This window comes from Macaca mulatta, chromosome 4, assembly GCF_049350105.2.
Source record: "Macaca mulatta isolate MMU2019108-1 chromosome 4, T2T-MMU8v2.0, whole genome shotgun sequence".
Classification (NCBI taxonomy): domain Eukaryota; kingdom Metazoa; phylum Chordata; class Mammalia; order Primates; family Cercopithecidae; genus Macaca; species Macaca mulatta.
In genome coordinates this window covers 148534867-148562278 of record NC_133409.1, presented here as the reverse complement: position 1 = coordinate 148562278, position 27412 = coordinate 148534867, and the positions used below count along the sequence as shown (strand labels likewise).

Below are 27412 nucleotides of genomic sequence, written 5' to 3'. Positions count from 1 at the left end.
CCTGGGTTGCCCTGAGTCCCTGCTCCACAGAGATGGAAAGGATCCATGTTTGCTCTTCCACATCTCCTATCTGGAGGACCAAGTTAGAGTTCCCATGGGACAGAAGAGGAAACTGAGGTAGGGGAGATGCTTGGGAAATCTTCCAGCACTTGGAGCACACTAACCGTATGAGGACATGGGCAGAGGAAGGGTCTAGATCAGAACCTGCAGCCCTGGCACTGCCAGGCCCCTGTCATCCCCTTACGTTCTCCACTTGCTCTGTATGTCTCTGTTGCTCTCTCCTTAGGTCAGGTATCAACTTGACTTGAGGTTTATGGAGAAAGAGGTTCTCATCAAACCTATTTCCTCTTTTTAGCCACACAGTTAATTGTACGACACATCAGACCCCCTGGCATCTGGGTAGGGCCACATGGCTAGTTCTTGCCCATGGGATGGGAATGTGCCTTCTCCCTGCTGTCTGACTTTTACCCATCAAAGCAGCCTTGTAGACTGTGTTTGAAGAGGGTGGTGTCACATGATGGGAAGAGCCTGGGTTCCTGAATGACTGTGTGGAGCAGGGGGTTCTCCGCTGACCATATTGGATTGTAATGTTTTGCTACTGATACTTGGGAATTGTGTGTTATAGCAGTTAGCCTAACTCCAACTAATACCTGTGTATTACTAATTCAGTTATTCGATTAGTAATTACTAATACCTGTGTACCTCGATTCAAAAAAGAAGAGGGCTCTTCCCTTACCCAGTTGGGTAAGGGAAGCCAGCCAACAGGCTCTTACAGTCTTCCAGACAAGAGGGAGCCATAGAGGTAGAAGTTTCGGAGGTCTTTTTTAGTTTTCATGTTCTGGGGTTTCTCCATTCCATCTTAATCTCTCAGTGCCCAAGTATATCAACCCCTGTGGCCACCCCAAACCGTTACTTGCCATTCCCTGGCAGAATGCTCGATTCTCCTTTCTCATGCTTGTTGATCCTTTTCCTGGAACACCTGCCCCTCTTCATCACCTTTCAGACTTGACTCCCTTTCAAGTTGCAGCTCAAACACCACCTCCGCAATCACCCCATGAGGCAGTGAGCCCTCGCTGCCGCTCCTCTCCGGGTAGCACTGCATAGCCGAGCAGATGGTTCTCATCCCCTCTTGAAGCACCCGTGATATTTTCATAAGGAGGTCTGACTTCTCTGTTAAATTATGAGATTCTTAGCAATAACGACATGATCCTCACACTTCCTTGTTTCCTATGTAGGCCTTAACACTGTGTTGTTTGTACTGGGCACTCAAGAAGGAAGAGAGGGAGTCAGGGAGGGAGGGAGGGAGTCAGGGGCGGAGGGAGGGAGGACTGATTAATGAAATCACAAACAAATGAATGAGCTACTTAGTCAGATTTTCAAGGGCTTAGCACTGTGTTATATGTACCAGACACTCAGTAAATACTTGGTGAGAAGGAAGGAGGGAGGGAGGGAGGGAAGGAAGGAAGGAAAGAAGGAAAGAAGGACAGAGTAATGACATCACAAACAAACGATTTACTTGACTAGATTTTCAAGTGTTTCTACCATCTGGGCTCATTCCATTTCTCTTCTACTACTTCCAACCACAAAACCCCCATTCCAAATGCGTTGTTCTGTCCACAGACTCATGGGCATGCTGGACTCTTCCTTTCCCCCACTCTCCACTCTTCCCGTCCCCTCACCCATCCCCCAGCCCTTCTCCACTCCTCTCACCCTTCAGGGTTCAGATGGAGCTCCACCTCCTTCAACATGGTTAGTGATGCCCCTGCTCTGAGCGAACATCTTCAACTGTAAATGATAGGGTTGATCGTCTGCCCCACACAGGTGATTCTCTGTCTCACTGGGTCCTGTCTTGCATGGTTTGTGTCAGTTCATGTGTGTTATTCTTGCCTCCCTAACTAGAATACAGGCTCCTCAAGAGCTGCATCTTCCCCAGCGTGAGCCAGGAGATGAGCAAGGAATAGCTGCTCAGTGTACTCTTGCTGACTGCCAGATTATTTAGAGCTTCCTCACTCTTTTTGCCATTTCAAGTAAACACAGATTGGAGACCAAAAACATACACACCCCATCATCTCTTCTTTCCATGCCTTTCTCTTCTCCTGCTTCGCAGATTGGAGCAACTGGGTGGGCTCATTCAGTCTCTAAATTCATTGAATTTCTGAATCTGCAGAGTCACATGCAAATTTTCAGATCACAGCAACCCTTCGGAGTCTGTTAGTCCAGTAAGAATGCACTAAAACCAGTAGACAACTTTGTTCTCCCCACTTTGTTTTTAAACAACAAATTACTTTTTTTAGGGACATATTTAGGAGGAGATGGGAACATGGGCTGGGCCTCAAATGATTTGAAGGAGGAAGAAGACCTCATATATAAGGAATGCCATGGGGTAAAGGAATAGCTGAGAGAGGGGGCATCACCTGGGCAGGAATTGGGGCCCCGGCCACAGGGAATAGTTGTGACACAGCTAATGACTTGGGTGGGCCAGCCCCCAAAGACTTGGGTTCCAGCCGATCATCTCTGTGCCATCCTCAGGCAAGTCCCCTCACACCCAGAGCTGAGAACAGGGGGAGAAATGAGAAACGAAGCAGGGGGCTTTGGACTTGGTTGATGTGGTTCCGGATTCTCAAGCAAGGAACTGGCCTGGAAAAGGCAGTATTTAGGGCTCTGTTTTGTCATTAGCAAATATTTAGTTTTAGGCTGACTCCCTTTTGTTACCCAACATGCTCTGACTCAACTCTCCCACCTTGGGCACACAGCATGCAAATAAATCACATCATTGCCTTGGCCAAACATAATTTGGGAAGTTAACCTGCTTAGAAACCCATAGAGTATGTCCTAAAATTAAACAAAAGTTTTTTTTTTTAATTATCCGGTCCATTCTTTCTTTTTATTAGTGTGGATTTTGGAGTGTGAATAGTAATTATCCATGAAAATAAAAAATTACTTAATTGTGCATTGTATGAGATTCAAATAAAAGGACCAGTTACTTCTCAGGTCTGGTGCCTGCCTTGCAGATACATGCAAATATTTTATTAGCCACCATTTCCACCCGAGTTCCCTGAAGGATTGTAGGAAATCAGTGAACTGTTCTTGTGGTATACGCTAGTCGCTCATAAATTGGAACTATCATACAGTGTGATCAGAATAAACAAATGGAAAGGGTAATAAGGCACACCAATAATCACTGGTGACCTCAGCAATTTTATTAACAAATGTATTTCCCTAATTGGGTAACATATCTCAGTGCTTGACTCAAGGGCATTGTAATAGGTTTCCGTACTGCAGAAGAAGGAATTAATTAGAACTGTTTGTTCTTATTCCATATTTACACTTGTCCACCAGTCTTGTAAACATTGCCCCTGGTTTCCTCAGTCCTCCAGGTTCTTCTGACTCCCCAACCCACCCCCAAAATAAATAAATAGAAAGCAGAGAGTAGAGCTGGGCATCAGTGGTCCCTTCCTATGTGCGTTCACCCCCACTGCAAGCCGCGTCTCATGGTCAGAATGTGGCAGAATGGGGAACTCCAAAGTCTGCTAAGAGATTCCTCATTTTAAGAGATTTTGGGGGAAAAAAAAAAGGAAAAAAAGTCTGTAAAGGGACCCTCCTTTCCACAGGCAAAAATGGAGAATCTGGGGCCTTGCTTTGCCAGAGCTCATGCCCGGGCTTGGCTCTGTCCACTTGGAAGCTGGGTGCAGAGCAGGTAAGATGGGCAGATCTGTTCTGCTTCATCCTGTCTCACCTAAAACTCTGCTTAGGAAGGTAAGAGGCATTCATGAGCTCTGCCTGCCCTTGGAGCAGGCAGCCCGTACAAAGAGAAAAACCATGAACTCATGAACTCACTCTTCAAGGCTGCTTCAAGTCAAGTTTTCTGCCTCACAGCTGGCGCGGACTGCAGCATGGCAACGAGTAAACATTTTTAGATGCAAATATTCCAGAATGTCACAGCAATGGTGGCCTCTAACTTGGGCTGCCCCCTCCATTGTACTCCAGAAGGTGCCACTTTTTCCTGGCTATCCGTTCTCCAATGAGCAGCATTAGAGCATGATGCCAGGGGATGTGGAATCACCTCCAGAGCTGATTTGTTCAGCAGCTGTTAACATAGTCTGCCGTATATAGAGATGGTTTTTGACGGTAGATAGGACTATTATGAAGATATCTAAGGGGTGTCTGGACTACCCTAGCAACCAACAGGTCCCTTTTTGAGATCTATAGCCCAGAAAAATCCAGAGAAGCCCAGGAAGTTTCATTCTCCCTCTTGGATATCCTGCAGGATCCTAATGAGGTTTTCCAGGCCAAAAATATAGCCAGGGTCTGGTCCATCGTAGGTGGTGTGCTCATTCCAGGAGCCCTTGTACGTGGTATGAGCAAAGTCAATCATGCGGACGTCAACCTTGGTGAGACCACTGGGAGAGCTGCCATGGGCTGCCTGGGGAGCCTCCTGAGGATGTGGGCTGCCTGGGGCTCTTTCTGGCGGTTCCTGCCCATCATAGATGATGAGGAGAGAGCTGGAGTAGAAGCGGTATGAACTCTGGCTCCTAATGACGGAGAGGAGGGCCCGGAGCTGCTGCAGGATGGGCTCCAGGAGCTCCCTCCGGAGGTGGCTTCCATTATGTAGGAACTGATAGAGGGCTTGTCTGAACCCCTCCACTGAGAGTTTTCTTCCGTAGTACTTGTCTTTGCAGAGAAAGTACTTCTTGTCTGTTTGATAAACCTTATATTAAAAAGAAGAAAGAAAATGTGAAGATTGGAAATTTAAACAAATCGCATCTGGTATGGTTGCAGCATCACAAGCTAGGATAACATATGAACAGATTTTTAGGAGATGTAGGGCAAGAGTGACTGAAATGAGCAGAAGATGATCTTCTGTCAAGTGCCAGGGTAGCTTTTACATTTTAAAATGCTTTCTGTGCAAGTCTTTAGTAGTAATCCAAGGTCTAAAGATCCTTCACCCTACAGAGGTGACCCTCCACCCACGAGGAAAACGTTTGGATCTTCTTTCTTGTGAATTTCCAATGTCAACCTCCAAATCGTGATTTAAGCCTTGGCTTCTGGCCCTCTTCAATTCAAATATTAGCAAACCCAAGCTAGAAAGCTTTAATAGGAATCTGAAATCACAGCCAATGGCCTTGGAAAGCCAACTAGATTAAAATTTCCTCAACAAAGTTTATAAAGTCCTTTCTCTGCAGATTCCAAGGCAACAATAATGCCTCTTGAGGTAGAGTGGGGTGAATTGTTTGAAGATAAAAAGATAGGCTAGGTCAGGTGTGGACAGAGTTTCCAGGCAGCCAGTGCAGTTGAGGGGAGCCTGGTAGAGGAGGGAGGTTCATGGCAGCTCTATGGGGCTGGTGGCTCCTCTCCTTGGCACCATCTCTCCTCCCCTCCCCTATTGTGTCTTGGCCACCAGAAGGGAGCAGATGGAAGAGAGATGCTGATGGGGGACAGTGGCAGCCACCCCCGTTTAATTCAGATGGCACAGGCAGCAGCCGAGGTTGAACCAAGGCCAGCAGTGGGCATGGTCAGAAGGGGGGGTTGGCACCCCTCTGCCTGGCACACCTAGAAGGGGCAGCCTGTGCCTGGCCAAGACAGTTTCTCACGTCATTCCTGCCCTCAGATTACATGATATGTTTATAGAAAACCAGTGTTGAAAAAAATCAGAAAGATATGATAGACTTGGTGTTGCCTTTGGAGGGCTGCAGATTGGCTGCTAAATTAGCCGTCATAAATACATGACAGGCATCACTTTCTAAATAAATCAGATCAATTTCAGAAGATTTGAGGTCCAGAGAGAGATTCCATTTACACCACAAATCACACTCCATTCTCTTGAGGACTGCATTCCCGGCTTTCCAAAGGACATCTGTGCAACAAATTTATAGACTCAACTTCCAGCTTCAAGGGGTGGCAGTTTCAATTAAGGAAAGCTATAACGTTTACCGTCAAATCGGTGTCTGGTTTTGCTTTGAGTAGACAGACTATAAGAGGGAGCAAGTAGAGGAAGTTTATTTTCTCCTGTTCTCCCGCAGGCCCTGCCATAAGCCACATCAGAGCCCAAAAAAGGAGGCGTGGAGTCTGAGTTACAGAAAATAACCATTCCTTTGCAGGGTTAGCAGGTTATGACCTTCCCACTTTATTAACCAGAACTGGTAACAAAAAGCAGCAGAAAAGGTGGATTAAGAAGGGGAAATGGCTAATAGAAATTCAAAGAGCTGTCTGCCATACAGCATCTAAGAAGGAGAGAATTCAGCTTTATCATTCAAGAGAAGGAGGACTCAGGAAGCCACGGGTTGCACCAAGAAGCCCTTTCTCTTAGTTCTTCCCCCAGCCCAGCCTCACACACTGCCATCAAAGGTCCGCTTGCACCATGAGCAGGAGCCACATGGTCACTGTGGAAAGTTTCAGCTGCCAAAGATTGTGAGACCACGTTCAAATGTGATGGTTTTTGACATCACTATTCTGAAGGGTACTCTTGAAAAGATCCAGTGTGGGCTGAAGTGGTGGCTCATGCCTGTAATCCCAGCACTTTGGGAGGCAGAGGCGGGCGGATCACAAGGTCAGGAGATCGAGACCATCCTGGCTAACATGGTGAAACCCGGTCTCTACTAAAATTACAAAAAATTAGCCGGGCGTGGTGGCGGGCACCTGTAGTCCCAGCTACTCGGGAGGCTGAGGCAGGAGAATGGCGTGAACCCGGAAGGCGTAGGTTGCAGTGAGCCGGATCACACCACTGCACTCCAGCCTGGGTGACAGAGCAAGACTGTCTCAAAAAAAAAAAAAAGAAAAAGAAAAAAAGAAAGAAAAAGAAATGACCAAGTGTGTCATAGACCAGGGTATGCATTTCCTCATTGGAAGACTGGCTCCTGGCCTCCTCTGTGGCTCCTCCAAAGTGAAGGGCTCTGCCGGGGGCAGTGGCATCTGGATAGGAGACATCCCTACCCCACCGTGGTCGTGCTGGGATGTTCCCCCGCAGCGTCGGGCCCCATGCAACCTACCTGCATGCCGCAGATGCGCACACCCAGGCAGGCTGAGGTGCTCTGCGCACACTTCCTCATGTGGCGGGCCTTCTTCTCCTCGGACGCGTCATCGCCATGCTGCCGGGTCCCCATCTTCAGATCCAGGACACAGGGATGCATGTACTGTGACACTACATTTTCCAGCAACAAGAACCCTAGTCACACCACGTTAAGGAAGGCTCTGAGGACTTCAGAGCAACTGTTCCGCCACAGGCTGTTTGCATGCCTCAGAAGCTGCCTGGAAATTCCCTATTCCAGGCACCATTCTTCACTCCCATTGCCTTCCTTACAGACAAGCTCATCCTTGCTATTAAGAATTCAAAGTATTAGCTTTGCAGGCTGCTTTAATAAGTCCATTTTATTTAGGGGGAGTTTATGAGTATGTGAGCTTTTTTTCCTTTTCCATTTTGCTCTGAGGTTGAAATTTAAATGCAAGCGTGAAATCCCTGGCAGGCCATGCCCAATTTACATTTTACGGCAGAAAATCATAAGGCTAAAACCTCCAGTCCTGCTGAATGGACCAATACCTTTTGGGAGAAGTGGGTTGATGTTAGCTTTGGAGATGAGTTGCAGGAATATTAATTTCAGTGGAGTAATTATCCTGCAAAAGCTTCTTAGGGATTATGATTGCAGATGTGTCTTGGTAAATACTATGAAACCAGCCACCCATTTGCAGGAAGGAGCACAGCAGTAGTAACGAAGGGGCATTTCAAACCTAAATTTTCTCCCTGAAAAAGTAGGGGAGGGGCTCTTACCTCATCCCATAGTCCACCCCATGGACACTCCCCTAAGGGAGGAGCCACACTTCCCTCTCACTGTGTGGGCCCCATGGGAAGACACCTGCAGGTAGAATTTGGAGGGATGGAAGGGAGGTTGGGGCTGGGGACTCATCCAGCTCTCTGAGCCCCCTGCTGCCCTCACCCAATATGGCATTCATCATTCCTGTCTGACCACAGACACTCCCATCCTAACCTGTCTTTACTGCCAAGTGGCAAAGACACAGCCAGGGCCCCCCGAGGGCACTGCGCTCAGTGTAATTCCATCTGCCTTCCCCATACTGTCTAGTTGTTCTTTTGGAGGCAGCTGATTTCTTCTAGGACCTGGGTTTGAGGGCTTGTGCCTTCCAGCTGTCCCTCACATCTGTCTCTCCCTGCCCACCCTTCGCTGGCCCCGTGTTTGTGTGTGTTTCCTCTACTCACCTCTGCCCCTCTGTGTCTCTCTATCCCCCCGCCCTTGGGACTGCACGTGAGGGGGATGGCAAGGATACGATGCCGCTTGTTCTCTGGGTACTCGGAGCACAGGCGGGTCAGGTGGGCCTGGTGGCAGTGCAGGCCCCATGGGTTGAAGCTCTTCCTCTCCACCTGGTTCCCATTAGTGTCTTCCACCAGCGAGGAGGCTGGAGCGTTGAGGTGGGTCTCGGACCTCAGGAGAGCCTTGGCCGGACTGCGGCGGAGGGGAGCACAGGACAGTCAGAGCAGAGGTCTGAGAGCGCTGCTGCCTGGGGCTGACTGGGCTCTTTGAGATGGGCTCTGACAGGGTGGTCCCAGCTGCTCTCCAGGGTGGCCCTCATCAGGCTGAGGCACCCTCCCTGCCCAACTCAGGTCCTGGGGCCAGATTTCACCACACTGCAGCCCTCAAGTGGCTTCTCCAAACCCTGGAGAACTTACTAGGACATGTTGCCCCCTCAGAGGACTGAGGTGATTTGAACTCACTTGCAAGTGACCTGGATTATTAATGGTCTTACTATTGAGGCGACACACTAAGGGGGCAGTGGCCCTAACCGGAATCACAAGCCTGGGGTTGGACTCTGATAATCCAGCAGGCAGGCCGTCACCTCCCTGAGACCTCAGAAGGGCACGGAGTGGGGTGGGGGCTGCGGGGAGTGCGGACAGTGGCAGGTCCTTTCCTCCTGCCCTCTGGGCATCTTGGAGTGGCCATCTGTGAAATGGAGATAATGCACCTGTTTCCTGACTCCAAGCCCAGAGGCTTAATGAGATCTGTGGCACTCCTTGGGAAGGGAGGCATTTTCATTGTATTAGCTCCCTTTTGTTTCCCATAAATGTTTTAAAAAGCCCCGGGGAGCCTTTTCACCTGAGAAAGGTCAGCTGACATTGTCAAAGCTTTTGGTAGGGATCTCAGGCACCTGAGCCTCCTGCATCTCCAGGGACCCTCTGAGCACGACATTGACCTCCCTTCTGGCCCCTTCCAACTGCTAGAGAAAGAGATGATTTCTGAGAGCAATTAGCCACACTTTTCCTCTACATACACTATTCTAGGGTTTCTGTTCTGTACATTTCCTCCCCAGAGACACTTCATGGTCTCAGTGAAACAGGTATTTAATTAAACAAATATGTACCGGATACCTACTCAGTAGAGAACTCTGCCTGTGCTTCAACTTCTGAGATAAAATGCATCACAATCCTCCCTTCTAGGAGTGGCATAAAGAAAATCCATTCCTTTCTTTGGTCACATTGGTTATTCTAGACAGAGCATTCATCTGAATTTCTCATTTTCTCAGCACCAGCCCTAATGGGGAGTGGTTGGCCTTGGGCACAGGTGGGAGCAGTGCCGGTCCCTGCCGAGGGACAGGGTTTCTGTCATCCTGCCCAGTGGCCTCACCTCTCCTTGGGTGAGCGTGCCAGCTGGGCGTGCGGCCACTGGGCAAGGGCGCAGGCGCTGCCACTGCTGCCGGTGGTCTGCTGGAGCGTCTGCCAGATGGCCATTGCCGCCGACTCTGTGGAGACCTTGAAGGGCTCCCGGCTCTCCTTCACTGGGTTGGCAACCAAGCTGAGATGGCCTGTGCTGTCTTTCCAGAGGTGCACTGTGATGGTGCCTGCAAACACACAGGGAAGGGGAGGGGAGGAGCCAGGTGAGAGGGCCACCATGCGGATATGCAGGAGCGATGACAGGTTGGGAATTTAGCTTAATGGTCCAGGTCCACCTCCCCCGTTCCCCAGCTCCTCTCTCAAGGAAGAGCTCTGGGACTGGCCTGGTTTTGCCTGGTTTCGCTGTCCCAGAATGAGCCCCAGAGCTTGGAGAAAGTAGCCTTGGGCTGATCTTGACACATCCTCTGCTTTATCGCACTTCCCTGCCCCTTTGCGCTTTAAACAAAGTCAACTCCGCACATTTTGTCCTCGTATTCCAGTTCCTCTGTGCACAGTCGTACCTCCCAGTCATGCCACAGCCAAGCCAGCTCTGCCTGACCTGGGGGCATTGGAGCTGGTCCTCTGCGAAGCGGCCTCCCACCTCAGAGTGCCAGTGAGGGAAGCTGGGCCCATCCTATCCCTCCTCTGTGCCCTCTGCCTCCTGAGGTATCTTTACAGATACATCTCCCTCCCATGTATCTTTATCGGACCTGCTTCTTCCAGGAAACCTTCCTCTCACAGCCTTCCAGGGCTCGGGGCTCCCCGTCGCCCCTTCACTCGCCCTCCCCCCGTCTGTCTGCCCTTGAGCTGATGGCCGGCCATTTCCTCTGGTTAGACGTATCTGCACATGAAGATTATTGGTGGAACATGGTTCTTTGATGAAACAAGCCTTTTGAGGTTTCCCCAACTGTGTAACCTCCTACCATCGGTGTTGGTCATTGAGGCACAAAAAAACACTGGTTGTGAAAGTGAAGAGTGTCTGAAATACCTTTACCCTACACACTAAGGGGCATCCTCCTGGGCATTGGCCAGGCTTGGGTAATTAGCTGTGGCAGGCACATTAGCAGCTCTGCGGCCACCCTTTAGTGTCCTCCCTCTGGTGGTGACAGAGCCCAGGCCTTCCTCCGTGGAGTTTGGCTTCCGGTGGTGCCTGGCCTCGCCAGAGTCTTGGTAGTAGCCAAGGAGATGGCCACCCTTGTGGTTTTGGGAGAAGCAGAGGTGAGAATACGTGTCCTCTCTCCTGCAGCTGATGCGCTCATCCTCTCTGCGCCTGCCGTCACCAGCACACTCCGCACCCCTCTGTCCTGCTATATGCTGAAGGAGTGACCTGATGGAGTATACCAGTGGCTCCCTTGCCCTCCAGTTTCCCAGTGGATTTGCCAGTGGGGGGCACTGGCAGGAGATGGGAGGGTGGGAGGAGAAAGGTTGGGTGTTTATTCCACTGGTTCCCACCCCTCTTCACTGTGTTCATACCCTGCTGTGTTTCTCTGTGGCCCTCCTGGCCTGGGGTGGTGACAGCTTTCCAGTGTTGATGGTCTCTGGGTCCCCCCAGTCCCTGGTTGTTCCCCTGAATCCTGCATATATTTCTGCAAACAGTTCCTTTTTTTTTTTTTTTTTTGAGACGGAGTCTTGCTCTATCACCCATGCTAGAGTGCGGTGGCGCGATCTCGGCTCACTGCAACCTCCGTCTCCTGGGTTCACACCATTCTCCTGCCTCAGCCTCCTGAGTTGCTGGGATTACAGGCACCAGCCACCACGCCTGGCTAATTTTTGTATTTTTAGTGGAGGTGGGGTTTCACCATCTTGGCTAGGCTGGCCTCGAACTCCTGACTTTGTGATCCACCCGCCCTGGCCTCCCAAAGTGCTGGGATTACAGATGTGAGCTACTGCACCCTGCCAAACGGTTCCTTTTTAAGGTTTTCTTCATTTAACCTCGTTTGAGTGTGCCTTTTGTTTTCTGCCAGGCCCTGACCAAGAGAGGGTAGGCTGCATGTTTGTATGTCCTCCAAGGTATTTATTTCTCCCCCCAGCCACGTGGTCACCTTCTCAGAGTAAGTGGCAATTTCTGCTGAGCCAGCCGTGAAGGCAGCTGATCTCCCAGCTTGCATCGCTGCCGGGCCCTCCTGGGCTGGTCAGCGTGGACACTCATTTTCAGGGCTGCTCTATAATTCAGCAAGTCGCTCTCCAGAGCTGCCTGTGCCTAGCTCAGCGGTCTCCCTGGGCCAGTCCTGTCATCTCAGATTCCCAGTGCCCTAATTTTGCAGCCCGAGAGTGACATTCAGTCCTCTCCATCTCCTAAAAGGTGCTGCCTTTCCTCACCCCATCCCAGGCTCCCGTGTCCTGTGAAGTCGTCATGATGATAACCATAATGCTGTCCCCGAACCTGGCATTTTACCATTCACCTGCCATTAGCGTTCACCCCTAGGCCAAGCCCACTGTCGCTGTCCTGCTTATGAGACAGGGGCTGATGGCAGGTTGAGGAAGGAATCACAGATCGTCACAGCCATCCTGTCTTCCACCTGCTGGGTGGCATGTTACTGCTTTTCCCTTGCTACTGCTAAGTCACAGTACGCCTGGAAGAGTGTTGATGGTGGGCGCTGAGGCTCAGAGAGATGGGATAACCTGCCCAAGGGCACACAGCCGGTGTGGGATGGATCTCTGGGAGGGCCATGCCAGACGTGGGGATGGAGGAAGGGACAGGCTGTTCCGGAGGGTCTGGTGTTGTCACGCTATGTTTACCCTGAGTTTGCATTAGGGACACTCCTGCTGTGTCCCCTGTCATGTTTGTTCTGGTCATTCTGTTCCATAGGAGAGAACAGAGAGGCTGTGATTCCTCCCTGAGGGGAGGGTCATCAGCACTGAGAGCTGGGAGCCCAGGCCAAACCAATGCCTGTCCCGAGCCTATCCTTCCAGGTGTGAGAAGAGGGGAGAGCTGCCAGCCTTGTGCAGGTCCTGGGGAGCCCCGAGGCCTCCCAGCTGCCTGGGGAGCCTGGTGTGCCGGTCCTGTGCAGAGCCCTTTTGGGTCTTGGAAAATTCACGCTGCCCTCCAGCACTCCCCTGGCCTTGCTACATGTGAGGCTACGGTGACAGGTCTGCCAGAAACCATAGTCTTGGGAGCCCCAGGCCCAGGAGGCCTTCCTGGAGGGACAGGAAGCGTGACCTTCACCTGCTTCTCCAGGCTCCAGCCTTTGTCTGATCTCATCAGTTCTGAGTGTCTGAGTAAATGGAGGAGAGCAGAGGTGCAAATAACCCAAAACCAATAAAATCCAAAAGTCATTTCCATTTCTCATATTGTCAGAGTTACACAGCCAGGCTCTGCATCTCTGCCTCTCTGTCTTTCTGCGTGCCTCCGACGGGCTGTGTCTGTCTCCAGCTCTTGTCTGTCTTTCCCTCTCACCCCCCTCTGTGGCTCAGCGCAGCCCTTCCCTCTGAAGTCGGGGACCCCAAGCAGATAACCCCCTTACAAACAGTCTCCAGTTGCCTGCCCTGGGCAGGAGGGCCTGCCCAGCCCTCCCCATGCATCTCAACCCGAGACCATGCCAGCTGGACAGATGAGAGAGCTTACTGCCACAACTGGCATGCCCAGAGCATCTCAGCAATTTTGGTTTGGCCTAGTAGCTTCCTGAGCCTCCGTGAATATTCTATCATGTATTTATTTTTAAGTTTATGAGAGCATTTACTTGCTGCCGTCTGTAATATGAATCGGGTCAACCGGGTCAACTGTTAACCAACTGGACCTACGAGTACATCCTCATTGCCCAGTGCTGACCGGCAGCCTGGGAGGAGAGGGGGTCAGCCCCAGGGCACCGTCACGCCTGCAGAGCCCAGCAGAGGTCCCGGGCGAGCTCTGACCCAAGAGACTGCCCTCTGGAGTAGCGTCCCTGCCCATCGTCCTCCCTGATGCCATCATGGTGCAGGGTGGTGAGAAGAGAGAACACGCACTCTGTGGCATGTGGTGGCCACTTCAGAAATGGCCCCTCTCAGTGAGGGCTGTTCCTATAGCGGAGGAAAGGGAGACCCTTGTGGCAGCCTTATGGGGATTCAGGTGCCCCTGACCTGAGGCCCTCGCTGAATGACCCTGGGCAAGTCACTCCCCCTCCTTCCTTGGGCTAGATGACCCCTGAGCACTGACACCCGAGTTCACTCCTTTAGTAACAGTGTAGCTGAGTGGAGCAGGCCCATGTGGCCAAGAGCCCACAGTTAGGAGCCAGACCTCAGAGCAGAGGAGGGGGTGAGGACGACCTCCTGAAGGCCAGGCCAACCTCTCTGCCTCTCCCACTTAGCCTGCGGCTGCCCGGCATCCATCTCAGCCCCAGAGCTGTGTGGAGCAAGCGTGAAATGGTGCTGGCAGGAGGCCGCCCCACACACGATCCTGCCACCCCTCTGCTGGGCTAAGTTTAGTTCTGAAGGAACAGACATTAATTCCAGTGGGTGCTCTGACAAGATGGGAAGTGACCCCACAACCAGCCAGGCAACACCAGCCTGCGGGCTGGGAAGACCTCAGGGAGAGGGAGGCCCACACAGGTGGCCCACGGACCATCTTCCCCTGTCTCTCCGTGTGTGACGCTGATCGGTCTTGTCTTAGACTCTCAGGAGTGGCAGGCTGGCTGAAGTCCAGGCATGTGTGAAACAGTGCTTGGAAGCAATGCTCAAGGCTCCAGGCCCTGGTCTCCCTACCGGCATTAGGTCTGGACCATGCTAAATAGGAATTCCTGGCTGGGCACAGTGGCTCACACCTGTAATCCCAACACTTTGGAAGGCTGAGGTGGGTGGATCACCTGAGGTTGGGAGTTTGAGACCAGCCTGACCAACACGGAGAAACCCCGTAAATTAGCTGGGTGTGGTGGCGGGTGCCTGTAATCCCAGCTACTCCGAAGGCTGGGGCAAGAGAATTGCTTGAACCTGGGAGGCGGAGGTTGCAATGAGCCGAGATCGCGCCATTGCACGCCAGCCTGGGCAACAAGACCGAAACTATTTAAAAAAAAAAAGAGAGAGAATTCCTGACCCTCACCCCAAGACCCAGGGATTCTGATTCACATGTCTGGCATGGGGCGTGGGGACCTGTGCACCTTTGTGCACATACACACTGGATTCTGGTGAAGTTGGTTTCCCAGGCCAGATTGCACTTGAGAAACACCAGGCCCCATCCTTCCCAGTTATCTTGATCATTGAAATGCAAATGTGTTTTTCATTGACTTATTTGGATATTATTGTCACCTTCACCATCAACAGTTTGACGAGGGCAGCAGCTTGCAGTCATGGGGTCTACAGTCCTCTAAAGAGGTTATTTCTCTGAGCAGTCACCTCACTGCTGGGGCCGGCTACCTGGCAGAGTGTGGCTGAGCCCTGTAAGCCTCACTTTCAGAAGGCTGGGTGTGGACAAATCACCCTGTCCTGGGGAGCCTGACCCCTGCCTGGAGGCAGCACCCTCCCCACCCACTTTCTTTCCCCAGAACCTACCTTGTGCTCAGATCCATGCTGCCCCATGCAGAAGTTTCCCAGCTACACACAAGCAGCAACCCGTATCCCTGGCTTTGCCTCTTCCTGGGTGAGGGCGGCAGTTCTGGCTTCCCAAGCAAGCCACATCCCAGCATCCCTAAGCCCTGTCCCAGGCCTGAGGGTCCTGCCATCCTCCTTGGCTTTCAGAGGGAGGTTAAGGAGGCCCCACTTTGCCCTGTGTTTACAGCCAGCATCAGATGGCTGGCTATGGCACCCGGAAGGCACAGACCAGAATGCCCCCTTGGAGACCAGGTGGGACATGGGTGTTGTTTTATTTTCTCCATCCCTTGAAGCCTGGTGGCTTGAGCTAATTTATAAGGAAGCCAAACGGCATTACACTCTAGACCTGGAGGCTTGAAGAGTGCAGAGAAACTAGGACAGCGAAGGCCAGCCCCACTGGGAGAGGGGTGCGTCTCCATGGCAACCCTTATACACACCCACGGCACAGGAGGATGCAGTGGGTGCATTGGATGAGCTGGCCTCCATGTGGCGGCACCCAGACGTGGCCTGGCTGCCCAGGCACTCACCTTTGTACTGTGGGGTGAATTGCTTCATGGCCAGCGGCAGGGATTCATAGAACCTCTGCTCCCGGGAGATGAGGGGCTTGCACACTGTATGCTCGTCATACTTCATCACGCTCATGTGCCCCCCAACCTGGTGCAGGAAGGGCTCCAGCTGCACGCCTGCCCTCATGTCCCCGGCGTCTGCGCTGTTTTGCACAACCATGGTGACACACGGTGGTGGTGGTGGGGTCCCTGCACAGTTTGCTAGAGGAAGGTGTGAAGTAGAACGGGCAGCTCCCAACAGCACACGGGCTGTCAGCGGTCCTCAACTTTCTCCTTCTTGGCCTTTACTGCTGTCATAGCATAGTTGTCCTCCTGTCTGTGGGTTCTCAGCGGGGCCTCTGGAAAGCAGGGGAGGAAGGTGGAAGTTAGATGAGGGAGGTGGTGGCTGGGGCAGGGCAGTGCTTAGAAGAGCCCACACAGCCTCGACCCCAGAACAGGTTCCTCACTGGTACCTTAAACAAGACTGTGAATATCCATCAATTACTTCTGGAATAATCTGTCATGAGAAACCGGTTACAGTGGTTGCCTCCATGGAGCAGGGATGAGAAGGAGACTTTATTTATTTATCTAAGAGGAGGTCTTGCTCTGTCGCCCAGGCTGGAATGCAGTGGCATGATCTTGGCTCACTGCAGCCTTGACCTCCTGGGCTCAAGTGATCCTCCCTCCTCAGCCTCCAAGTAGCTGGGACTACAGGTGTGTGCCAGCATGCCCAACTAATTTTATACTTTTTGTAGAAATGGAGTCTCACCATGTTGCCCAGGCTGGTCTCAAACTCCTGAGCTCAAGTGATCCACCCACTTTGGCCTCCCAAGTGCTAGGATTACGGGCATGAGCCACTGGGCCCAGCCAGAGACTTTAAATAATGTTTTGTACGTTTTGAATTTAAATATTAAAACATTAAAAAAATTCAAGCAACATGCTAAGCTTCTAGGGTGCAGAGACAGTATCTTAACTTCACCTGTCATGTTGCCTGCCTTCATCTGGGAACACTCATCCCAGGCCCAACAAGAAGCAAGCTGAACCACTGCTACTGGGGCTCTCACTGTCTTGCAGGGGATTACGGGTACAGGAGTGCTTGCTTGCTTGCTTTATTTATTTATTTAGAGACAGAATCTCATTCTGTCACCCAGGCTGGAGTGCAGTGGTGTGATCTCAGCTCACTGCAACTTTTGCCTCCCGGGTTCAAGCGATTCTCCTGCCTCAGCCTCCCGAGCAGCTGGGATTACAGGCGACCACCACCACATCCGGCTAATTTTTGTATTTTTTAGTAGAGACAGGGTTTCACCATGTTGGCCAGGCTGGTCTCGAACTCCTGACCTCAGGTGATCCGCCCTCCTCGGCCTCCCAAAGTGCTGGGATCACAGGTGTGAGCCATCACACCTGGCCAGGAGTGCTTTATTTTTGTACAGCATGGGTGTGCATCATTGATTTACATCGTGGCACCGTGACATAATTGCTGTGGGACCTCGGACAAGTTACTGAACCTTTCTGGGCCTCAGTTTCTCCTTCTCCCTCTGTAGAACAGGATAATAATGATACCCACCTCATGGAGTTAGGGACATAGTTGAGATAAGGCCCATGGAAAGGACAGCCCAGTACCCAGAGCAAAGCATTCAATATATGTGATCATTATTTCTAGCATTATTGCCATGCTGGTCCTATTTTCCTCACAGCTCTGGGTTGTAGGACAGGCAGGCCACTTTGCAAATGAGGACAGTGAGGCCTACAGTACCATGCGCAGGGTTGCGGCTGGCCAAGAGAGTGGGAAGTAAAGCCGGGGCCTGCTCTTCTCTAGGCCCGGCCCCCTCCTCCTCCTCCCCCTCCTCTTACCCTCCCTGAGGGTGGGCCTATGGGTCTCAGGCAAAAGCTGGCGCTCTGGGTTGGAAACACAGCCCCTAAAGACGTCCTGACTTTGTCTCAGGAGAGTGCCAAGGAGACACTGCAAGGGGAGGCTTTTCCAGCCCTGTTCGTCCTGTCCTGAGAGCACATTCCCACAGCAGTGCCCGTCGCCACCAAGTTATTAATACTCTCTCCCTCTGCTGGACTCCCGGTCATGGATGCCACCAGGCTGGGCAGTGCTGGGCAAGATTAACCCTCTAATTGACCTTCAGTCCAGGCCACAGGCACAGCCGGCTGGATTCATGCACAGCAGTGCCCATCAATTTGTCCAGGCCTCTGGCTCAGAGAGGCTCCTGCCAGCCGCCTGGACTTCTACCTCACTCGGGCATTGAAAACCTCAACACAGCCTGTTCATTCCCTAACACTGGGCCTCTTCCACTGGCTACTGCCCTACAGGCCAAAAGTGCCGCTATAGGAGGGAGAAGGAGTGTGGCTTCAGGCTGGTATGTAGGATGAGGGGTGAGGCTTCTGTGACTGGCTGTGTGGCTGGAGTGACTGGGAGAACTGGGGCTGCTGGGGTGGGAGGATGGAGGTCTGATGGTGAAGGGGCTGGGCCTGAGACTCCAGCCTAGGCATTCTTCAGCTCTGCTCTAGTGTGGCGCAGAGGTGAGCCCCATCAGGAAGCTGTTTCAGGACCTGAGAAAAGAAGCTGGTGATAGGTATCTGGACACAGAGGAAAATTGGCCCACAAAAAAGCTGATAACTTCAGTTTGCTAACCCTTTGGTTATGGGAAGGATATGCCAGTTGCCTGTAAACCCAGTCCTACTTGCAATTTGGAGAAGGCAAGAAGGAGTAGAGCAGAGAAGCTAAGGCAGCCTGATGCCTCCCCTCTCGCTGGGCTTGCTGGCATGTCGGCCTTTGCCAGCTGACCTGTCCCCAGGCAGAGGTACTTCTGGTGACTACAGGGACAGGTAGTCTGTAAAGTTCATTTATAGCCACTCCTGGAAGGAGCAAGGCTCCCGCCCCACACACTTGTATCCCCAGGGCTGGCCCCTCACTAGCCAGGCCTGGCCTCAGCGGATACCAGCCCAGCTCCACAGCCTCTTCCCAGCCACATCACACCTGGTCCTCCTGCTGCTGCACTGGGAAGTCCACGCCCCTTGTCTTCCCCGGCTCACCTCCCCAAAGAGCTCTAAGGACATGGACGTCACCGTGGCAAGCTGTGGCAAGGAAATAATGGCAATAAATGTTTACATGCATATGGCGCTTGCCGTGGCCACATTCTAGTGCTTTGTGTAGAGTAACCCATTTAAGCCTTACAACCCATAGTAACCCTGTGAGGCAATTCGTGTTACCAGCCCCGTTTTACTGATGAGGAAACAGGCACAGAGAGGTTAAGTAGCTTCCCTATCTGCACCTGGCTAATATGGGAAGAGCAGGGATTTGAACCCAGGCATGGTAGCCCCAGAGTGTGCTCCCCGGCCACACTGCAGAGGGCTGAGGGTTGTTGTTTATATACTTCAAACTTCAGGAAATTGAGCCACAAGGAGGCCGGGACTTGGCCAAAGTCACCTGTAAGTCACTGGTGGTGCTGGGACAGGTTTTCCTGTCTCCCAGGCCTGGTCTACCCCCTGGCCTGTCTCCCATCCCACTTGATGACATTCAGTTCATGTGCTAGGAGTGGGTGGGCTGGAGAGGGGAGCACATCTCTCTCCCACCTCTGCAGAAACCACCAGAAGGGATCAGGCGGGAGCCCACCTAGAGCAGGGGTTGGTATCGACCTTCCCACAGCCTCCTGGCTGGGGGTGTCACTGAGACCCGAGAGGCGCTGTCATTCCCAGCAGGGAACTGGTTCCTGCTGCAATCTTCCCCTCTGATCTCAGACGTTCTCAGGAGTCCTGGCTGTACCTCCTCAGAGAGCGCAGTGTGAGCAGGGAAGACCCCTGGGCCTTCCGCACAGCCTGTGGCACAGCAGTGCAAACTCCCCTGCCCTGGACCTGGACGGATTGGCAGCGATTGTCTACCAGGTAGCCAGCCTGTGAAAAAAAAAAACCTGGACTTGGTGGCTGGGGAAACTGAGGCCCTTTCTCTTGAGGGCCAGCCTAGGATGTAGATTAGGTGACATCTGCAGGGCCTCCTGCTCCTGAGCTGTGTGGTCTGCAATTCTGACACAGGTTGGTGGGAAGGGGCAGAAGGAGACAGGAGGAGCAGTGGCATCTGCCCCTGGAGCTTCAGCTGGGGCTGGGCAGGGTCGGTTTCACCGCTGCTCGGGAAGGCAGTCTGTGGCCTCCCCTTGGCACTGATGCTGACCTCAGAGTCCCAAGGAAGACTAGGGTTCTTTATCTGTTTCTGCCTTTGTGTGTGGCCTCCAGCTCTGTGGGATTGAGCTGGGGGAGGCTCCTGTTTTTCCCATTCCTCACGGGCAAGTCCCAATTAAATCATTCAAGTTGGCAGGACCTTTCTCACCTCAGACCTTCCTTTTGCCACATGCAGGCACTTCTGCCACAGCGCCCTGGGCCTGTTCTGTTTCCTAAGAGCCTTGGGCAAGGGTCAGAAGCCCAGGGTCTACTCCAGGCACCCCTGGAGCTTGCTGAGGCCTGAGATGAACCAGGGAAGCACTCTGAGGCTTGGCTTGTGGCCCTCTGCCACAGCCTTGTCGTGATGCTCTGATGACAAAGCGCAGACACTCCTTCGTGGAGTCTTTCTTCCAAGCATTGCCACCACGCGGGGTCTGTCACTGCCTGGGTTATTCTCAGGACTAACTCCCATGAGTCAGCTTGGGTGCTGGATGGCAGGTGAGGCGCCTGCTGCCAAATATCCTTGGCTCTCTTTAGTGCTTTGAAGGGAGACAGTTGTCCTTCTCTCCAGCCCACATCTCCTCCCACATCCCTGCAGCTCAGACCCCTTGCCCAGCATCCTTCCCTAGGGCTCCTTGGGGGGGCATAGGGAGAGTAAGAATGAGGCAGGCAAGAGGGTGAGATGCCCCTAGCCAGAAGAGCTCAACTTAAAGGTTGCCCATCCCCCTGCCACCACCAGGAAGTGGACAGATGGCCCCAGGTCTCTGTGTCCTCCTGCCCTGTCATTGCATCATGTCCTGAATGAAGTAACGCTGGGCCTCACTCCAGGAGACTCAAGGGCTAATTTCTGCTGATGGGGCACAGCCACCAAACTGGTTGTTAAATGAGGCCCTGGGCTGTCTTTGCCAGTACAGACCCTGCTCCGCAGCCCCACGGGGCCTGAGTGACAGCCAGCCTGTGCTAGCCCGTGAGACACTCCCCAGTCTGAAAAGAGGGTCACTGATAGCAGGGCCGTGAGTGGGTTTGGCTTCCAGAGTGGAGACAGATGACAATACCAGTGATTCTAAGACCCCAAGACCTCGCTGATGCCAGACACAATGACAGATGCCACCCATCAACCTGAGGCGGAGAAGGGCATCATAACTTGTCACAACCCGTCGGCACAGTTTTATTTCCGGAGAGTCTTTGTATGTTGTAAGCACTTTCCACATGCTAAATCTGAGTTCATTAACATTACAGAAGATGCATCTCTTTTAGGACTCACACTCCCATTTTAGGGAAGGTGGCAGACGAAACCACAAATCAAACTTGTAGGGGTTCAAAATAGGAATAGATTAGTCATGGACTATATCTTTTCAAAGCCTGTTGGCTTCTTATATCCGAAAACAGACTGGCTGACTGTGGCCATTGTCAGGGCTGTTCACAACATTCTGTTTTTCCCTGTGGGAACATGGTATGATTGCAGCTTTGAAGGTAAGCGTGGCCCACGTGATTTGCTTTCTCCAGCATCATGTGGATGGGTGCCATGTGTTACTTCTGGGCGGGAACTTCAAGAGATATTCCCCCTATTCTCTTTCCCTGGCCATGGTGATCTTGGAAGCACATGCTGAGGTGTGGCCTCTGTCAGCAGGGTCCCTAAGTGACTGTACATACTGGATATATAGCATTATGGAAATAAATCTTCACTCTGTGAAGTCACTGAGATTTGGGGGTAGCTTGTTATGCAGCAGGACCTAGTTCATCCTGCCTGATGCACTGACTCACAGCCAGGCACCCAGTGTGGAGCTCTTAAGTTGAAAACAACTTCACTTCACCTGGCGCAGTGGTTCACGCCTGTAATCCCAGTGCTATGGGAGGCCAAGGCAGGTGAATCACTTGAAGCCAGGAGTTCGAGACTAGCCTAGCCAACGTGGTGAAACCCTGTCTCTACTAAAAATATTTTTAAAAGTAGCCAGTGCACGTAGCCAGTAGCACGTGCCTGTAATCCCAGCTACTCGGGAGGCTGAGGCAGGGGAATTGCTTGAATCCAGGAGGTAGAGGTTGCTGTGAGCCAAGATCATGCCATTGCACTCCAGCCTGGGCAACAGAGCGAGACTCCATCTCAAAAAAAAAAAAAAGAAAAGAAAAGAAAGCAACTTCACTTGAGTCAGCTACTCAAATTGTTCCTTGCACAAACATATCCTATGTCATTGCCACTCCTAAGGGTCAATTCTGGACCCCTGGCTTTACAGTCACACCTCTGTTTCTCCAGATGAGAATTTTCAGATGGCGACACTGAGGGTCTGAATGGTTGCAGAATTTTCCTGGGGTCCACAGCTAGCAGGCACTAGTCCTGGGACTCGGCCGTGACGAGTCTTTCTCATTCTAAAGTCGATGCCCATTCTGACCATGTGCAGTCCCCTTGGATGGGGAGTGGCTGCTGAGTTGCTCTGGCTGTCTCTGAGAGTCTCAGAGACCCAACTCAGGCTCTTAGGGCCAGGGTGATGTCTGGGGCCCTCTTTATGCCGTTTGTCTCAGTAACCTGTGTCAGGATAGGGAGACTTTCAGAAGCTGCACCTGGCTGGGCAGCAAGAGCGCACACCCAGGGGCATCCTGCTGCTGGTGGCAGTGCCTAACGAAGTGCTTAGCAGTGTGGATTCTTAGGGCCCTGGGTGAGGGCTGTCACCCGGGGGCCCACCAAGACCTTACCCAAATCCTCACCACCACAGTCTGCAGAGTAGGAAAGTAATCCCCTAGAGGCACGATAATTCTCAAATGTATGTAAATGTGTTGGTAATTAACAAAATACAAATTCATTTAAAGGCATTATTGAATTCCTGGTAGTTTTTGTCATCATCTCTTTTTCTCAATCAACAGATCCTAAGAGTGTAATGAGGATTGCATAGGGACTGGTAGGGAAAAAACTATGTTGACAAATGGGTCCTAGAGAAGAGGTTAGGAGAGGTATTGCTCCTGGCTGAGATCAGGGTGGTTTGAGGGGTCTGAGAAGGAGTCCAGGAGGAGGGGAGATGTTGGCTCAGCCTTGGGGAGCTTGGGGGAGGGCCTGCTTCGGGGAGCGTGTGTACAAGGAGCAATAGGGAAGGTCAAGGACAGGGTGGGAGGCGATGGCTGGAGGGGAGGGTTGTGTGGAGGAGGAGGATGCGGGAGTGCTGGGCTGGCCTTGCCAGTGCTGCAGCACCAGGGCGCCTGCAGAGGCAGCCGGCAATGGAGGGGGACGGAGAGTGAGCCTAGCCTGGCCAACCAGAGGAGATGTTGGCCTGGGCCCTAGCTCAGTGCAGGGAGGTGGTCTCCTGAGATCATCAGGGTGCTGAAGCCTTTGGGACCACGTCCCGATAAATCTTAGCCATGTGGTGGAGAGAGGGCTTTCTGGGTAGAAGATAATTAAGAAACAGCTTGTAGCAAAAGAAAACTATAATATAAAATGTGGCAGGCGGCAAAGCAGCATGGTTTATGGCCTGCCCTCTCACCTCTGAAGCTCTAACTTACATTTCACAGGCCTCTCGGAGCCAGAGGTTTGGTACAAGTACCAGTCAATGTCTTCGCGATGCCCAAGGGAGCATTTTTTAATCTATTAGAGATGAGAGGACCCAAAAACCATTTAAAACCGCTTAGGTTGTAATGGGCAGGAGAAATTTGGAGTTTCTCACATGGCTGAGGGGTCGTGCATCATTTGGGGCCATCCAGGTTGGAAGGTACAAGCTTATTTTCCAGGGGGAAAAATGGAGTTTTAAAATCCATTCTAAAAATGACTCAAGGGCTGTAGGATGGTGCGCCCTCCGTCCGTGTGGCTCCCCGGCTCGGTGGGATCAATACCTGGTGCTGGGGGACTTCACACATCACTTTCCCAGCCATGGCTGAAATATGTGGCTTAGGAGAGCATCTGTTTCCCGGGGAAGGCTTGATTTCTAGAATCACAGAACAATACTTCATATTCCTCAGTCATAGAAACTTATTTCGGGGCTGATTTTATCCTTTGAGAGGGGTTCTTTTTCTTCTTTTTTCTTAACATTTAAAATCTCACAATGTTTCTCCAGCTTGAGGACCAAATACGATTTTAATACAGCGATTATTAGTTTAGAAGCCCTTCAGCCACTGACAAATGTACTTAGCAGCACCAACAATGTTCTGATCTTGCTGTCAAGGTGGGAGAAATATGGGGGAAAGATGACTCACGAAGTCGAGTGCCACTGGAAGGGCTGCTCTGGGAAGGCAGAGGCTGCGAGGGCTTCTCCCTCTTGGTCCCCTAATAGATCCTGACCCCTGGACACGCAGCTCCTCAGCCATGGTTAGCAACTGCTCTGACAGCCCCTCCCAGGCATGCTTTTCTCCTCTGGACTTTGCCTCTTGAAGCTGCACCCAGGATCTTGGATGTTGCCAAACACCCAGACCTGCCTACACATTTCCCAGCCTCCAACACCCTGCCCCACACCTGCCGCCTTCCTCTAAGTAATATGACCAGCCACCACCTGTCTTGTGCAAGAGGCCTATGAGCCACAGACGCAAGGTGTTGCCAGCGGTTAGCATGGCGGTTTTATGGTTGCAAGATGGAACAGCTCTTTAAGGTCAAAACACAATAATGGGACGGAGTGTGTGTGCGTGTGTGTGTTTGCATGTTTGTGTGAGTGCGTGTGAATGCTTGTGCGTGTTTGGGAGTGTGTGGCTGAGGGAGAATGCAGGCAAGGTCTTTCCCCAGCAGAGGGCAGCGGCACACACGCTGAGGCTCCAAATGCCTGAGAGGGATTAACAGAAAACTAAAGCCAGCACCCACCTCCTCGCCCAGCGACTGGGGGACACATTCTTGGAACTGCCCTAGGTTTGCCTGGCTTTGCCCAGACCTGTCCCAGAGAGCCCCAACGGCAGCTGAAGTTCTGCCTCCACCAGGCAGGGGGTTTTTGAAAAGCTCAGAAGCCATCATTGAGGTTGGATTCTCCCCATAACGTTCTATAACAACATCTCCTCTTGCCCTCCCCTTCCGCTGCTTAACCAGGGTCAGGGGCTGAGGGGGAGGGGGTGGGAATGGGCTGGGGGCGGTGGGACACTTGAGAGCCCATCTGGGCAGAGCAGGACGGGATCTCCAGCAATCTCCACCCCATTTGTCCATCCCACCCAGGCTGTGGCACCCTAGTGGGTGGGTGAGCCCTCTCAGCTGCCAGCTGGGCCTCCCAGCCCTGGATGAGTTGCAGTAACTAGTATTGAGGTAACTCATTGCAACTGCAGCCCGCGGGCAAGCACGCCCCTCCTGCTCCCGCTCCCACCCCTCACCTCCCCAGCCAGTGCGCAGGCTTCCTTCCCTGAAGGACCTGATGCTCATAAAGTTTATTGCTGTTCCCTGTGGCTGCTGGTGAATAAGATAGCAACCATCAGGGTTTCTGCCTGGGAAGGATTTATTCAGTGCTCTGTGGAGGGCAGGAGAAAGCAGGAGATGCTGCTGTCCAGGGGGTGGGCTTGGCCTGGCCTGTGACCCCCAGAAGCAGCAGGGCGAAGACGGGGAGGGCCCCAGAGGCCACAGGAGCACTGAGGGGCAGGGATGCAGGGAAGTGGCCCAGGAGGGGACAGGAGACCTGGTTCTGCCTCAGGCTCCCTGTGCCTGCCTCTCTGGGCCTCAGCTTCCCTATCTGTACTGAGAGCTGTCTGACTCTGCCATGTTCTTACCCTCCTTTGGGACACCCCCCACCCCTTCGATTCAGCAAGGCAAAGTGGTGGGGAAAAATCACCCATGGTGGGTGGTCGGGAGGTTGGCAGAGGCTCTTCCTAATTGAAAGAGATTTAAGAGACCTGCTGACCCAGTGCCTTTTGACTGGATCCTCTTCTAACAAAACACTAACAGACATTTGGGGCCAGCTGGGGAAAGGAGACCGCGGACAGGACGCAGACACTCATGGGTAGTTGCTCATTTGTGAGTGGACAGTGGGTTATGTGAGGACGTACTGAGGGACTCTGTGACGGGGGAGAGGCATGCTGTGATGTCAGGACACTCTAGCTGTAGCGTATTTGATGAAACAAATACGACAAAACTCGGGCCGCTGCTGAAATCAGGCGCGGGATGTACGGGTGTTCATGAGATCATTCCCTCTATTTTTTTCTGTATGCTTGAAGTTTTTCGTAATAAAAGGATAAAAAATAAATGGGTAGCTTTTAAAAAGTGTAGAAGCCTGAGTCCCTCCCCATGGGATCAGAATTTCTGGGGAAGAGGCCTGGCATGGGGGGTTTAAGGCCCCCAGGGACCCCAAGGCCCCCAAGGCAAGCTCAGTTCTCAGGTTCACTAGGGTGCCTAGAAGAGTCATGGGTGGGGGCCAAGACTCCACCACTGCCCAGGGCATCAGGGACCACCGCTTAGTGGAGACATGCCTCCGACCCCCATGACCCCCATCCCATGGTCTGCCACCACCCTGCCCCAGGCCCCAGGCAGCTGCTGTAGACGTTGACGTCATCCAACCTTGTGCCAGCCTCCTGCCCCCTCCCGTGGAAAGCTGGGGCTGCTGGGCTAGGACATGCCGTTCCTGGGCCCAGGAGATGCTGCTGCCCACGTTTCTTGGACACCTGCCTCTGTTAAGGGTTAACGCAGCCCCCTGTACTTGCCCCTCCCCCCAGCTTCCTCTGCAGTCCCAGTCCACCCTGAAGTGAGAGGACTCCAGGCACCCCTGGAAGGGGAGGGGTGGAATTCCCCTGGGAGAAGGGAGAGGGATGAAAGAGGAGCAGATGCCAGAATTCCTATACGCACTGACCTGTCCCAACACTCTACCCCACCCCCGCCACACACAGATGGACAGACCTCCACGAAGACGCTGGCACCTCCGTGGGGCAGACTCCTGACCAGCCTGGAATGGAGATGAGACCCCAGGGTATAGACAGGCCCTGTGGACACAAGACCCTCTCTCCCCTCAGTCAGGCCCCGTCAAAGGCTCAGCAAGGCTGGCCCTGCCCGTCCCTGCCCACAAGGCGGCACTCACCAGAGCTTCCTCTGAGATGGTAGGGAGTGTGTGGAAGGCAGGGCCCAGGAATCTTGTCTCTCAGTGCCCACCATGTACAGGCATCAGGCAACAGCCCATCCCAGCGTGGAGCATTCACTGTCCACCAGAGCCCTGGTGCGCGAGGTCTGTCCGGGAGGGCCGGGCTGACGTGACCTGGGGAGGGAAGGGTCACCTGACCCTCTGGGGAAGGGCTGGTGGGGACTGGCATGTCCAGCTGTCAGCTGGGTGTTCTGCTGCTCTGGGGCAGGGCCAGAGGGGCTGGAAGGGAGGGGACAAAGAAGAGGAGAGAGAAGAGGGGAGGAGGAAAGGAGGAGTGGTCTAAGGCAGGGGAGAGTTCAGCTGAGCTGCCTGCATGGATGTCAGGACCTGGGCACCGAGGGCCGATCACCGCAAGGCCCTGGTTATTTTTTGATTCCTAATTTGAAAGAAAAGGGGTGAGTCTCGGGTTGGGGGTTCATGCTCTCCTTTCTGCTGGGCTTCTTGCCCCATCCTCTCTGCAGGAACCTCACTGCAGCTTACCCTAAGCTGTGGCTGCTAGAGAGAAGGAAAGTCAGGCGGCAAGACGTTCAGGCAACAGTCAGTTAGAC

The 27412-nt window shown here is 52.7% G+C and overlaps 1 protein-coding gene across 5 annotated transcripts; it reads right to left on the bottom strand.

Moving 5' to 3' along the window:
• Nucleotides 1-3178: 3178 nt before the first annotated feature.
• Nucleotides 3179-27077, bottom strand: IP6K3 (inositol hexakisphosphate kinase 3). 5 transcript variants are annotated; one of them, XM_078000287.1, is made up of 7 exons: nt 26805-26952; nt 19466-19593; nt 15679-16055; nt 9627-9840; nt 8275-8450; nt 6987-7162; nt 3179-4708 (listed from the first exon to the last, which is right to left on the bottom strand). In XM_078000287.1, exons 3-7 carry the CDS (start codon nt 15875-15877, stop codon nt 4241-4243), a joined length of 1233 nt encoding a protein of 410 aa, XP_077856413.1. In that variant the 5' UTR covers nt 15878-16055; nt 19466-19593; nt 26805-26952; the 3' UTR covers nt 3179-4240. The 5 variants fall into 5 exon arrangements, with proteins under 5 accessions (XP_077856413.1, XP_014991604.3, XP_077856411.1 ...); XM_015136118.3 differs by lacking the exon at nt 19466-19593 and having other exon boundaries at nt 26805-27077; XM_078000285.1 differs by lacking the exons at nt 19466-19593; nt 26805-26952 and adding an exon at nt 26627-26709.
• Nucleotides 27078-27412: the final 335 nt, after the last annotated feature.

Excerpts from the sequence above, each read along its gene's own strand:
- IP6K3 (XM_015136118.3), bottom strand. The coding sequence starts at position 15,877 with ATGGTTGTGCAAAACAGCGCAGACGCCGGGGACATGAGGGCAGGCGTG. Across the intron at positions 9,841-15,678 it reads ATTCACCCCACAGTACAAAG|GCACCATCACAGTGCACCTC; the intron begins GTGAGTGCCTGG and ends GTGTGTTTGCAG. Across the intron at positions 7,163-8,274 it reads CCCAGAGAACAAGCGGCATC|GGTTCTTGTTGCTGGAAAAT; the intron begins GTATCCTTGCCA and ends TGGTGTGACTAG.